General features: G+C 36.8%; 1 protein-coding gene across 1 annotated transcript in view; it reads right to left on the bottom strand.

Moving 5' to 3' along the window:
- Positions 1–15,063, bottom strand: part of LOC105487140 (multiple EGF like domains 9) — a 114,021-nt gene that overhangs the window by 50,219 nt on the left and 48,739 nt on the right. The window contains exon 2 of the mRNA XM_024794567.2: positions 6,673–6,874. Within this exon, the coding sequence (XP_024650335.2) occupies positions 6,673–6,874 (202 nt within the window). The remainder of the gene's footprint in view (positions 1–6,672; positions 6,875–15,063) is intronic.

The following is a 15,063-nucleotide window of genomic DNA, read 5'->3' on the forward strand; positions in this document are numbered from 1 at the left end:
TAAGCCAGTGGCTGAACCAAGAATAGAAACCAAGTTTACCAATTTCAAATTCCACTCCTTTCTATTACACATCATCACACTATTGTCCACAATTTCCTTTCTCCATTTACCCACTCACATATAATTTCTAGCAGAGCAGAACAGAGCTGTTTCCTCATAGTTCATTCATTCATATCTTCTTGCAAAGTACATAGTCCCACAACTTTCCATTTCTGTTCTAGTTTCACGTCAATTTAACTTCCCACTAAGAAATTCAGTGCTTAGGGCTATGTGGATTTAGACTAAGCCTCCTTGTAAAGACTTCCTTTAAATACAGGCTTTTAAACTACTTTTGAGATACACTACTTGTTCTGACAAATTGCCTGACATTCTGAAATAATATTTTATTTGTTTTATTTTATTTTTTTTGATACAGCCCAGACTAGAGTGCAATAGTACTATCTCAACTCACTGCAACTTCTAACTCCCAGGTTCAGGCAATTCTCCCACCTCAGCCTCCCAAGCAGCTGGAATTACAGGCGCATGCTACCATACCCAGCTAATTTTTGTACTTTTAGTAGAGACATGGTTTCACTATGTTGGCTAGGCTGGTCTTAAACGCCTGACCTCAGGTGATCCACCCACCTCGGCTTCCCAAAGTGCCGGGATTACAGGCGTGGGCCACCGCGCCTGGCCTTTATTTTTTAATAATATTTTTTAAAACTAAAAAAATTACTCTGTTGTGACCAACAGAAGTATAAATTTATCTCGGAAGTTTGATATGCCAAAGACAAACAAGAAATAGGGCAAGTAAAGAAACAAAGACTGGAAGGCGCATGGAGGAAAACTTACTGGAAGTAAGTTTCAAGAAACTGAGAAGCCCAAGTATTGTTAGGCTTATCTATAGATACTGCAGTCATCTAAAACTATGGCAAGTGTAGTGTCAGAGATAACAGTGAGCCAAGTGTAAGAAATAAAGCCTGGTGCCCAGGAGTAGAAACAGCAACAAGGAGGTGTGACAGCACAGTCAGCTGCCATGAGCTTCAAAGGAGTTTTTAGGAAGGAGGCTGGGAAGAGCACTCTGAGAGCAGCAATGAAGAGCAAGAGAGAGATCTATTGCAACTCCAGGTCCAGAAGTAAGAGTGTGAGACAGAAAACAGTCATTACTTGCATGGGCTGCAGGGGAAGCAAGGTCCTTCCAGATTTCACTTAGAAGAAGATGATACAGGATTTGAGAAATCAATACACTTTGATGCTATGAGGATAATATAAAATCATGTGTTACCTCATTAAAAAAAAGAAACCTACTAAGGATAACAGAAGCTATCAGGTAGGTACACACAGAAAATAGTCCATATAGAATGGAAAAATAATATAGTCAGGTGCCACATAATGACATTTCCGTCAATGATGTATAGAATATATCATGATGGTCCTTTAAGATTATAATGAAGCTGAAAAATTCCCATCACCTAGTGAGATCATAGCTGTGGTAACACAGTGCAACATATTATTCATGTGTTCATGGTGATGTTGGTGTAAACAAACCTACTGCACTGCCAATCATATAAAAGTATAGCATGTACAATTATACACAGTACATAATACTTAATAATGAAAATAAATGACTGTTACTGGTTTATGTATTTACTATACTACAGTTTTTATTGTTATGTTGGAGTGTACATCTGCATATTTGTTAAACTAAAATTTTTTAACTAAAACAGCCTCAGGCAGTTTCTTCAGGAGGTATCCCAAAAGAAGGCACCATTATCATAGATGACAGCTCCATGCATGTTATTCCCCCTGAAGACCTTCTAGTGGGATGAGATGTGGAGGTGGAAGACAGTACTTACTATTGGTCCTGACTTTGTGTAGGCCTAGGCTAATGTGTATGTTTTTAACACAAAAGTTTAATAAGTAAAAAATAAAATTTTTAAATAGAAAAAAGCTTATAGAATAAGGATATAAAAGAGAAAATATTTTTGTACGACTGTACAGTGGGCTTATGTTTAAGCTAAGTGTTATCAGAAAGAGTCAAAAAGTTTTAAAAATCAGAGATTATAATGTTAAAAAGCTACAGTAAGCTAAGATTAATTTATTATTGAAGAAAACTTTTTAAAAATAAATTTAGTGTAGCCTAAGTGTGCAGACTTTATAAATTCTACAGTAGTGTACAATAATATCCTAGGCCTTCACTTTCACTCATGACTCAATCACTGACTCACCCACACCAACTATCAGTCCTGCAAACTCCATTCATAGTAAGTACCCTAGACAGGCATACCGTTTTTATCTTTTATATGTTTAGATACAAAAATATTTACCATTGTACTAAAATTGCCTACAGTATTCAGTTCAGAAACATGCTGTACAGGTTTGTAGCCTAGGAGCAACAGGCCATACCATATAGTCTAGGTATACAGCAGGCTATACCATCTAGGTTTGTGTAAGTACATTCTATGATGCTGCGTGACAATGAAATTGCCTAATAACACATTTCTCACAACATATCTCCACCATTAAGTGAGGTAGTAATAATATTATTGTTCTCTTCCACCTCTTGCATGAATCGTCCATCACTGAATATCAGATATTCTACATGAGATACTAACAAAAAACCTATTTATCAATTTTAACTGAAAAAAATTACAGTTCATTTCATGTCAACCCCAAACAACTAACCAAGTTCCTAACGTGTAACTAAAACACAGTAAAGCACCTATACAAAAGTAACAAATTCCTATGTTAGGATATAAAATGCTGAAAACATCACTTCCTGAGCAAAAACCATTCCTAAGGTTAACAGTGGCTACAAGTAGTAACATGCTACATATCCTCTTTGTTGATATTTGGTGCACCTTTCAAATTGTTGACATGTGATGCTGACAGTCTACCTATTTGGAATTTAACACAGACTTCTCACATATTATTTTGTTTAAAATGCAGTATTTGGCTTTATTTCTGGGACACAAATGTAAATATGTCCCATCTTTTTTTATAATCATCAGCCAAAACACACTGAATTGAGAGGTAATTAATTCTAGGACATTTGGGTGTTAAATATCAACAGGCTTTCTACTAGGAAAAACACGAACTTTGAAGTCATTCTGTGGACTCTGCTTACGTATTACATTTGTTTAAATGGGTTGAATGGCAGCTTTAGTGTATAAACTTAGTCAAGTTAACTTTAAACATCAAAATTCTCAGTCAAAATGGGAAAATAATAATGTTCTCAAGGGAGCTTTTGTAAAGATTAAATGAGATGGCCAGGTGTGGTGGCTCACACCTGTAATCCCAGCACTTCGAGAGGCCGAGGCGAGTGGATCATGAGGTCAGGAGATCCAGACCATCCTGGCTAACACAGTGAAACCCCGTCTCTACTAAAAATACAAAAACATTAGCCAGGCATGGTGGCAGGTGCCTGCAGTCTCAGCTACTTGCGAGCCTGAGGCAGGAGAATGGCATGAACCCAGGAGGCAGAGCTTGCAGTGAGCCAAGATCGTGCCACTGTACTCCAGCCTGGGAGACAGAGTGAGATGTCATCTCAAAAAAAAAAAAAGATTAAATGAGATAATGCACATCAAGTAGTTAGTAGAGTGTCCTAGCATATAGCATATGCTCAATAAATGGTTCCCATAATTACTTGTATTATCTGTCTAGCAATTGCAGCTTAAAAGATTTATGCACACATTATCTTGCTTGATTCTTAAGACAAACAACTTTATGCAGGACAGAGACAGGACATGGATTATTATCTCCACTTCACAAATAAAAAGACAAACACTGAAAAGAATTCAGCCAGGCATGATGGCTCATGCCTGTAACCCCAGCTCTTTGGGAGGCCAAGGCAGGAGGATCGCTTGAGTCCAGGAGTTCAAGACCAGCCTGGGTACACAGTGAGACTCTGTCTCAAAATAAAATAAAATAATAAATAAAATAAAGGTTAAAGTGAACTGCCTAAAGTTACATGATTACCTAGAAATACCCACCATGATTGGATATAAACCACCATATAAACCAGGGGTTGGTAAACTTTTTACAAAAAGGCCAAATAGTAAATACTTTAGGTTTGTAGCCCATACAGTCTCTATCACAACCAGTCAATGCTGCCACTATAGCACAAAAGCAGCCATAGACAATACATAAATAAATGTGTGGAACTATGTTCCAATAAAACCTTACTTACAAAAACAGGCAGTGGGTTGGATTAGGTTCATAGGCCATAGTCTGCAGACCCCTGCCCTAGGCCTTCAGATTACTAGTCTAGTGTACTTTTCCATTACTTTATGGTTACCACCTATTTTCAGGATAGAGTTTCAGAATAAAACTTAGTAGCATTAACTGTCACAGAAAAGATAAATCAGGAATAATCTGCAGAAGAACTATGAATACAGTAAGACAGTACATAAATATTAGTACTATTGTTTTTTCCTCTTTTACAGCTTCTATTATAAAACTCTCTCTTAATCCTTCCTTTATTTCCTTCTCTTCTAATAAAGCTTTGGGCCTAGAAGTGAACACTTTTCTATTTCTCCAAAAGTACTCAAAGCAAATATGTTTGCAGAATATTATTCCAAAGAAAGTAGTGGACATTCCATGAGACACCAGAATGAACAAACTTACATTATCTCATCTTTTAAAATGGTAAGCAATGCGAAACTTCTGAATCTAACTTGCATGAGCATGTTTTGGGGAGAGTGGAGGGAATAGCGTTAAGCTACTACTCTATTCTCAATCTCAAAGAACAGAGTGATTATCAGTTTTCTAACTATATAATCTATATGCTGTGGTATGCTACAGTGGTAAAGACACTGGACTTGGAATTGGAAGACCTAATATGGAATTCTTTCTCTGGCACTTACTATCTTTGTGATCTCGTAACCTACATATAAGGAGTTGCTGTGAAAATTAAGACAAATAACTATTTTAAAATACCAAGCATCAGAAGCATTGATTATTGCTGCATTTCAAATTATAAACTTCTTTTTTTTTTTTTTTTTTTGAGACGGAGTCTCGCTTTGTGGCCCAGGCTGGAGTGCAGTGGCCAGATCTCAGCTCACTGCAAGCTCTGCCTCCTGGCTTTATGCCATTCTCCTGCCTCAGCGTCCCGAGTAGCTGGGACTACAGGCGCCCGCCACCTCGCCCGGCTAGTTTTTTGTATTTTTTAGTAGAGATGGGGTTTCACCGTGTTAGCCAGGATGGTCTCGATCTCCTGACCTCGTGATCTGCCCGTCTCGGCCTCCCAAAGTGCTGGGATTACAGGCTTGAGCCACCGCGCCCAGCCTATAAACTTCTTAATGAAGTTCTCTTCTACCCTTTTTTTTTTTTGAGACAGAGTCTCCTCTGTCCCCAGGCTGGAGTGCAGCAGCGTGATCTTGGCTCACTGCAACCTCCTCCACCTCCCGGGTTCAAGCAATTCTCCTGCCTCAGCCTCCTGAGTAGCTGGGACTACAGGCATGCGCCACCACGCCCAGCTAATTTTTTTGTATTTTTAGTAGACACTAGGTTTCACCATGTTGGCCAGGATGGTCTTGATCTCTTGATCTCGTGATCCACCAGCCTTGGCCTCCCAAAGTGCTGGGATTACAGGCGTGAGCCACCACGCCCAGCCTCTTCTACATTTTTAATAAGCTACCATATGATACAATATTCCATAACAGTACAATATCATTTATAAAGCATCCAAAATATTTATTGCTAAAGTATAAAGCACTTCTTTGTCAAGGAGCTAAAAGTTCTTAAAACATGTTCTCTCATTTCAGCCCATAATATTCCTTTGAAATTAAAACAAACCAGAATTTATTGAGTGACATGTGTTAGGCGGTTTATATATATCAACTCATTTAATCTTCACAACAACCTTGAGAAGAAACAAGCTCAGTTCCTTGCCCAAGGAACCCAGTTCCTAAGTAGCAGCAGATCTTGGGTTACACCCCAGGTTACACTGAGTATAAGCTGTCATTATTTTTTTCATTATTTAATACTGTCTCTTTAGTTTTTTGACTTGGGGGTCCACAAAAAGTCAAGTGCCTCATATAAGGTCAAAGAATAATTACTTTCAGTGTGGTACAAGGCAAACGTTTAGATAACAGTACATTATTCCACTAGATTAAATCACCTCCAAATAACATACTATTTTAAATATAATTCCTGCTTAATCTACTTTTGGTTTCAAAAATATACTGGTAAATAGAGTAAAACCAGTCTACTTACCACTAGTTAAATAAATTAGGGTATTCCCGAGTTAAGCTTTAGTTGTCCAAAGAAACAAATGTAGAATTTTGATTAGAGAGAAAAATAAACCAAAGAACAAATTTCCTCAAACTCCAATGGTATATTAATAAACATAAGAACATTTCTAAACCTCCTAGCAGGTTTCATGCCTGGAAGCCCTTCCAGAAAGCAGATTTCTTCTTCAATAATTTTTTTCCCATGAAATTTACAGAAATTATCCCAGAGAAAAATTGGCAACTCTAGTGCTTTTGAAGAATTAAATCAGTAAATTAGAAGTTTTTAAATCCTGACATTAAATATAACATATAAAGTAAGGGAATAAAAGTATATAAAATATTTTGTAAATCTATGACCCTCATCCCCCTTTGTTTCAACCAGTATGGTCCTTAAGAGTAGGACCCTTTTTTTTCCCTTGCTAAAATAAAATAAACTTCAGTTCCACCCTCTGTTGCTTACCTGTTGCACAGTATGCTGAGAGCTCCATGTGGACTACAGTCACATGGCTGACAGAGTCCAGAAGTGTAATTTGGGTAGAAGCCCTCTTTGCAGGTTTCACAGTGAAGCCCCTGATAACCTGGCCGACACTCACACTGCCCTGTGGTCTGGTTGCAGTGATTCACATCCAGGCTTCCAACCACAGAGCAGTTACATACATACTCTGCAAAGGAAAGAAGGAAAGAGACATTACCAACCAAGATTTAAGGCCCTCTTAATAAAATGAACTCTATTTTATTTTTCTTAATAAATTTTCATGACAACTTTGTAAGGACAGATAAAATTAACTCTAGTTCAAATTTACTTTCTATCCTGTTTAGTTTATTCAAATCAGGAAACATATAGGGTATATAAATTATGGTTTTGTGTGTGTGTGTGTGTGTGTGTGTGTGTGTGTGTGTGTGTATTATGTTTTTCTGAATTAGAAGCCACCAAAGGCAGGCTTATCTACACGGCACTAAGGGCACATGTTGGAAATGACAACATGTTAAATAATAAATAATCCCATTGTATAGCAGCAAAAGCCTAAGGCTCAGATGATTAACTTTGGTAACCTTATTCAAGGTCATATTAGATTGTGCCATAGCTAGAATCATAAGTTAATATGTTCTGCCCAGGAAGAAATTAATGAAGAATAGAAACTTTAAAGTAAGGAAATGATGAACAATAAAACCAGAAGAGAAAGTTTACAGGTTCATCCTGATCTGGGAGTTAAAACCAATCCCAATTTGAATGTCTTTCCCAAATTAAAATATTTGGAAAATAAACATTTCTTTTAAGTATATTTCAAACGGTTCTTTGTTATTTGCTTGTTTGTTTCACTTTTTTCACTTTTCAAAAGAAATATTTTAATTTTTAATTTTTGTGAGTACACAGGAGTATAAGGTGTGTATATTTATGGGGTACCTGAGATATTCTGACAGGCATGCAGTGTGTAATAATCACATCAGGGTAAATGGGGTATCCATCACCTTAAGCATTTATCCTTGTGTTACAAACAATCCAGTTCTACTCCTTTAGTTATTTTAACATGCACAATCAAATTACTGTCCATAAATTACTAAATTATTGACCACAGTCACTCTGTTGTGTTATCAAATACTAGGTCTTATTCATTCTTTCTATTTTTTTTGTACCCATTAACCATCCCCACTTCCTTCCCACCATATCCCTGTCAGATGGTTCTTTGGATAAAAATATTGAGAAGCCCTTAGTTTTAGACTTCTAGTGCAAAGACTCATTTAAAGGTCAGTTAGGATTTGTTTTTTGCTACTGCCTCTATTCATTTTATCAAAAGGAAAGTGTTTTCAACATAGCTTGACACAGTATTAACTGAGGACTTTGTATTAATATATATATCCTAGGAATAGGTCCCATTCCAAAATAGCCATGATGCTACCCTTAAAGGGTCCTGAGAAATCTATGGTACAAATTACAGTTCTAAATAGGTAAGGCACTATATAAAATGGCACTGTACCGATACAGTTTAGCTTGGAAAAAATAATCTTTGATATTATTTTTGATTACTTCAAAAAGCTACTAGACAACTACAAATCCAGAGTCTCAAATAGAGAGTTATAAAGGGGTTTGCTTCTCCATTCTAGAAAAGGAAATTAAGCTTCAAAATTCTTTATGTAATCACAAGCAGCTTATTTATCCACACAAGTAAAAACAAAAGATTCCTCAAAGAAATTCCCACTTGGCCAACTCTATACCTCCCACACTTCTGCAATTCCTAAACTTTGGTGTCACTTTTTCCCTGCTCTTCACAGCTCTTCTAGTTTGTAAAGATAACAAATAACGAATAAATAGGCCAGGCGCAGTGGCTCATGCGTGTAATCCTAGCACTTTGGGAGGCCGAGGTGGGCAGATCACTTGAGCTCAGGAGTTTGAGACCAGCCTGGGCAACATGGTGAAATTCCATCTCTACAAAAAAAAAAAAAAAAGTATAAAAATTAGCCGAGCATCCTGGCATGCGCCTGTAGTCCTGGCTACTCAGGAGGCTGAGGTGGGAGGATCGCTTGAGCCTGGAAGGCTGAGGTTACAGTGAACCAAGATCTCACCACTGCACCCCCACTTGGGTGACAAAGTAAGACCTGTCTCAAAAAAAATAACTAAAGTAAATAAATAAATATTGGCAACTTATTTGTTTATTTTATGTGTATTTCAAACTTGAGTGGTGCACAAAACCCAAAGGAAAATTCAGATTTCTTCAGCCTCAAGCTTAGGAAAGGAATGAGCTTCCTATTACTTCCCATTTCTTATTTTCACTAGGCTACATAAACATGACATTTCTTTGACAGAGTTACATGTTTTCACATGATATTTACTTTCTGTGTAGGTGTGTTGTGGTTTTTGTAACTAACAAAGCCACGTTCAGTGGTCTGTAAAACTGCCAATGACAACTTCATGACAGGACCTTCACTCCACCAGAAACAACCAGAACACTTAAAATAACATTTTTCTTCTGAAATCGGGCAGAAATTCAACTTACATTCAACTCCTCCTGCTGGACCTATTTTATTACAAGTTAAAGTAATTAAAGTATGTTGATGTCAGTAGAACTAGCTCAAGAAAAAATGAAAATACTAAAAAAAAATTTTCTATAATAAAGACTATGAATTTTATTTCATTATTTCCTTACTAATGTATTTCCATCTGAAAACTGAGTCAATGTTCCCAATGAGTAAGATTAGCAGTATTTTCTAAAGAATCCAATTGAATTTAAGAACTCAGATATAAACACTCAATATTTTTTTCAGTTAAGTTCTAATGGATAAACTTTCAATACTAACCAAGTTCACTGGTTATTTATTATTTCTATAGTCAGTCTAATATCTTCATTATTCCCTGAACATACTCTGGTTAGTCCTGTCTCTGAACCTTTGCTTATTCTGTGCATCTTAGAGTGCTCTTTTTCACATAGTCAAACTTATTCCCTATTTTAAGAATCAGCTGAAACTCACTTCTCCATAAACTCTAACTGTACTGTCCCTATTATAAATCCGTAACAACACCTACTACCTAAACCTCTCAAATGACAATAATTTGAAGAGGCAGTAAAGCAAAGAGTTATGAGCACAGATTGTAGAGGTAGATGGCTAAGATTAAATCCTGCTCTCTCACTAACTTTATACCCTTAGGCAAGTTAATTAAGCTCTGTGTGCCTTCATTTTTTTCTCCTGTAAACAGGGCATAATAGTAGCTATACCACTCAGTGCCAATACTTAAGCTGGAAGTGGTCTGGAGTATTGCAATAATTAATACAACAGCTGGAAAAAAAGTAGAAAGTGTTATCAGATAAAATAATAAATGCAATTCGGATGTTAGATTCACAGGCTATAGCTTCGTTATACCCTGAGGATAAGATCTAAAAGCCTGACAATGGGTTTAGTACCATAGCAGCTTTGAATAATGTCTGGGAAACAGAATTAGTTTCCTATTACGCAGAAATCCATGTTATGGCTCATCTAGGTAGAGAATAAGATGATATTCTACTTATACTAGGCTCCACTCATTAACAATATGCGTGCCTTGGGCCGGGCGCGGTGGCTCAAGCCTGTAATCCCAGCACTTTGGGAGGCCGAGGCGGGCGGATCACGAGGTCAGAAGATCGAGACCATCCTGGCGAACACGGTGAAACCCCGTCTCTACTAAAAAATACAAAAAAAAAACTAGCCGGGCGAGGTGGCGGGCGCCTGTAGTCCCAGCTACTCGGGAGGCCGAGGCAGGAGAATGGCGTAAACCCGGGAGGCAGAGCTTGCAGTGAGCTGAGATCCGGCCACTGCACTCCAGCCTGGGCGACAGAGCAAGACTCCGTCTCAAAAAAAAAAAAAAAAAAAAAAAACCATATGCGTGCCTTAAAATACACAGTGGTAAAAACAAGGATTTAGGATGCGGCTTCAGAGAAGATGAAAAATGAGCATTTATTTATTATACATCCTTGGTACTAATCAATTTAACAGTAGCAGCGTGAATGGCAAATGTTTCGGCAAGAGAGACCACCCCAGGGATAAGAAGGGGGCTGACACATCAAGACAAAAAGGCACTATCATGTTAATACTTCTCCCCAAAATAACAAAAGGAAAGGAAGAGAATACAAAGTAAACCAAGTGCCAGGGAGCATGGGCATCTTTTCTGTTTGTAACTCAGAATTTAAGGCCCGTCCCAGTGACTGACCTTAAATGAAATGACGCAAGTTAAATGAATAGTATAAGCAACAGTAATAAATGTAAAACACTCCGGGTATTCATTAAATTGTGCCAGGATAATTTGTTAGCTTGTAAGTAAAGTAAAATCTCAGACCCTTCACAGGTCTAGACATTTGTGCGGAACCAGACAGGAGTTAATGCAGAAATAATGCAGTCCCCTTAGTAAAAATGTGGCAATATGAAAAAGAAGGAAGTTTCAATTGATAGAAGCAATGAGAAGGACCAAAGACAAGAGGAAGTGCTGACTTTTTAATGAGTTAGAATCTTAGACATCAGAACAGCACAAAGGAGTCTGCAACATGATTAATGGAAAGTCACCAGTGTGGATGTTAATGGGAATGAAACAATATGAAGAGGACACCAAAAACTAATTACAGACAAGTATGAATAAGATGCCGAACAGCTCATTCAATTGCCTAAAAGTAAATACGGAATAAACTCTGTCATGTGAGTAGCAGGCTTCCTTTCAGCCCTTTAATTCTTTGGAAAACTCTATAGAGAAATGATTAGAGAAGGGTAATGTAAATGTTCTCAGAGAGAGCAAAATCTTGGCAACATTTTTTCCTTTTGTTGTCTGGCTTCTGAAGAACAATAAAATATAGTGATTTTCACCCTGAAGAAGAATAAGAAACTAAACTCTTTGCCAAACTGCTTTAAGTATTTGAAAATAGACACATAAAGTACCAGAGAAAATCAAATTCTGCACTTTTTCAAACATTCGAAAAGCCAAGAGTTGAAGTTTTTTAGCCCTAAAAAAATAAGAGTATTTTGTTTACAAATCCCATAAGTTCCCTTGCCACCTACCTCCACCTGCCCTGCCCTTTGTGCACAAACATTTGCCCTGGTAAAAGATTATCTACTTGAACATACTGAAGACCTTTTCTAGGCCTTTCATAAACCTTGTAGGCTCTCTCTTCATCCAACTTTTAACCATCTCACAGAGAATATTTGGTGTGTTCTGGTATTCAGCTTGTTTGCATTTATGATGGGAGTTTTTGAAAAATACTAATTGTGATTGTATGTCCTAATGAATGTGTCCTCTCTGTGTCTCTTTTTGAAGTCATTTCTAAGTGCTAGAATTAACTGTAATGCTCAAGCAGTTTGGTACAATTGTGTATTAAACCTTTGCAGATAAAAATCCATAAAAACAGTAAATGAAAAATTTGCATAACAAAATTTAAAAATTATGTCCTCAGTCATGATGGAAATCTCCTAAACAAATAAATGTTACCCTGACAACAATACTGTTGGTAAACTAAAATGATTACAAAATTATTGCATTTAAGCATAGATACTAGAAGACTACTAGTGGCTATAACTAATACAGAGCACTCACAGGAATCTGGTTCAGGAAGACAGCCTGAAATTCAATTTACAGCCTTTTGCAAAACTGCATAAACACCTTTGCAAAACTCAATTTCTGACTCCTTTTCATTCATTGAACAACAATTTCACCCCTTTTATTGTTAGTTGACGTGTAATAATAATACCTATTTATGCAATACAGAGTGATATTTCAATACATGCATACAATGTGTAATGATCAGACTAAATAGCATATCCATTACCTCAAACGTTGATCATTTCATTGTACTATGAACATTCAAAATCTCTCTTCTAGCTTTTTGAAAATATAGAGTAAATTACAGTTAACTATATTTATTTACCCTATTGTGCTATAGAACACCAGTACTCATTTAGTACTATACAGCTATAATTTTGTATCCATTAACCAATCTCTTCCCATCCTTCCTTCTCACCTACCCTTCATGGCTTCTAATACCTCCAATTCTACTCTTTTTTTTTTTTTTTTGAGACGGAGCCTCACTCTGCAGCCTAGGCTAGAGTGTGGTGGTGCAATCTCGGCTCACTGCAACCTCTGCCTCCCGAGTTCAAGCAATTCTCCTGCCTCACCTTCTGAGTAGCTGGGATTACAGGCGCACACCACCACACTCGGCTAATTTTTGTATTTTTAGTAGAGACGGGGTTTCACCATGTTGGTCAAGCTGGTCTTGAACTCCTGACCTCATGATCCGCCCTCCTCAGACTCCCAAAGTGCTGGGATTACAGGCATGAGCCACCGCGCCCGGCTCCAATTCTACTCTTTACTTTCATGAGCTCGATTTTTTTTTAATCTCCCACATATGAGTAAGAACATGCAGTATTTAACTTTCTGTGCCTTATTTTACTTAACATAATAACCTCCAGCTTCATCCATATTTCCATAAATAGCAGGATTTCATTCTTTTTCATGGCTGTATAGGACTAATATTCTAAAGCATTTCCCCTGTGTTTTCTTCTAGTAGTTTTATAGTTTCAGATCTTACTTTTAAGTCTTTAATCCATTTTGAGTTAATTTTTGTATAAGATGAAAGATGGGAGGTCTAGTTTTATTCTTCTGCATATAGATATCCAGTTTCCCCAGCATGATTTATTGAAGAATATATCCTTTCCCCCAATGTATGTTCTGGGCACCTTTATTGAAAATCAGTTGGCTGTAAATACATGGATTTATTTCTGGATTCTCTGTTCTGTTCCACTGACTTATGTGTCTGTTTTCATACCTATGCCATGTTGTTTTGGTTACCATAGTTTTGTAGTATATTTTGAAGTCAGGTAGTGTGATGCCTCCAGCTTTGTTCTTTTTGCTCAGGATTGCTTTGTCTTCTGTGATTCCATATGAATTTCAGGGTTTTTTTTTTTAAATTTCTGTGAAGAATATCACTGATATTTTGATAGGGATTGCATTAAATCTATAAATTTCTTTAGGTAGTACACTCTTGCTTTTTAATATCTTCAAATACTGTTATCTATTAAGAATACAAAAAACCTGTATTAAGCTATTCCTAAACTTACAATATTTATCAGAGCACTGGCCATTCAAGTTCTAAGTCCCAAAGATATATCATCATTTTAGACAGTTGGAACTACAGTCTGACTTGCAAAAGTAGATGGAAATAGTTCTATTCTCAGCACACACAATGCAAACATTATAGGAACATCCACTCAATGGAAGTCAAAAAGCAAAACTGTACTTTGAAAGGCAATGAGTATCCATCTATTTGAATAGCTAAAGTACACAAACAAAAAAAATTTGACAATACTAATTCCTGGCAAGCATGCAGGACTTTCAAAAATTACTGGTGTAAGTACAAAATAGTAGAGACACTTTGGAAAACAGTTTGACAGTTTCTTATAAAGTTAAATATACCTTTACTATATGACCCAGCAATTCCACTCCTAGGTATGTATCTGAAGGAAATGAAAAGTTATAGTCACACAAAAACTTGTACAGAAATATTTATAAGTGATATTAATAATCACCAAAACCTGGAAATCAACCAAATGTCCTTCAACTAGTGAATGGATACAGTATGGTACATTCTCATAATGGAATGCCATTCAACAATAAAAAGGAATAAACCACTGACATCCAAGAACATGGATGAATCTTAAATGCATTATGCTAAATGAAAGGAGCCAGGGGCAGAGAATAGATCAGGGATTTGCCAAGAGGTGGGGGCAGAAGGGAAGGGCTGACTACAAAGGAGCAATACAGGGGAATTTTGAGGGGGTAATAAAACCATTTTGCATCTTGATTATGCACATATCAAAACTAATAAAACTATTGCACATCAAATGAGTAAATTTCATTGGATATAAATTTTAAAATATGCAAAAAAATTTTTTTAAGCAATGAAGTTTTACTAGATTCAATTTTTAAAATGTTGCTGGAAGGATGCCTTGGTGTCCCACAAGCAACTATTTCAACTGAACTGTGGCACCAGCGTCCACAGGGGATCCAACTAATGATTGAGGCTTTCTCAAAGTGACTGTTACATTTAAGATAGCAGGAAGTTATTAATGCTCCAGCTGATTATTGCATAAGGAGTTGCGGAACATTTTAGTATTTAAAATGCTATTTCACTAAAAGGAGTACAATCTTTTCTTTTCCCTTTGGCTCCAACTTAAGTCTTAGGCTGCAACTGTTCCCATGTACAATGAGAGACAAGAGGAAAAAAATGAAAGATAAAGATGTATAGGATTACCATCCTTTTTTCATACGCAATTGTTTGTTTCCTTTTGAGATTCATCATTAAAAACACTACTCTGTTTAAACAAAGACCAGGAAAATGCATGT

This window comes from Macaca nemestrina, chromosome 14, assembly GCF_043159975.1.
Source record: "Macaca nemestrina isolate mMacNem1 chromosome 14, mMacNem.hap1, whole genome shotgun sequence".
NCBI lineage: Eukaryota > Metazoa > Chordata > Mammalia > Primates > Cercopithecidae > Macaca > Macaca nemestrina.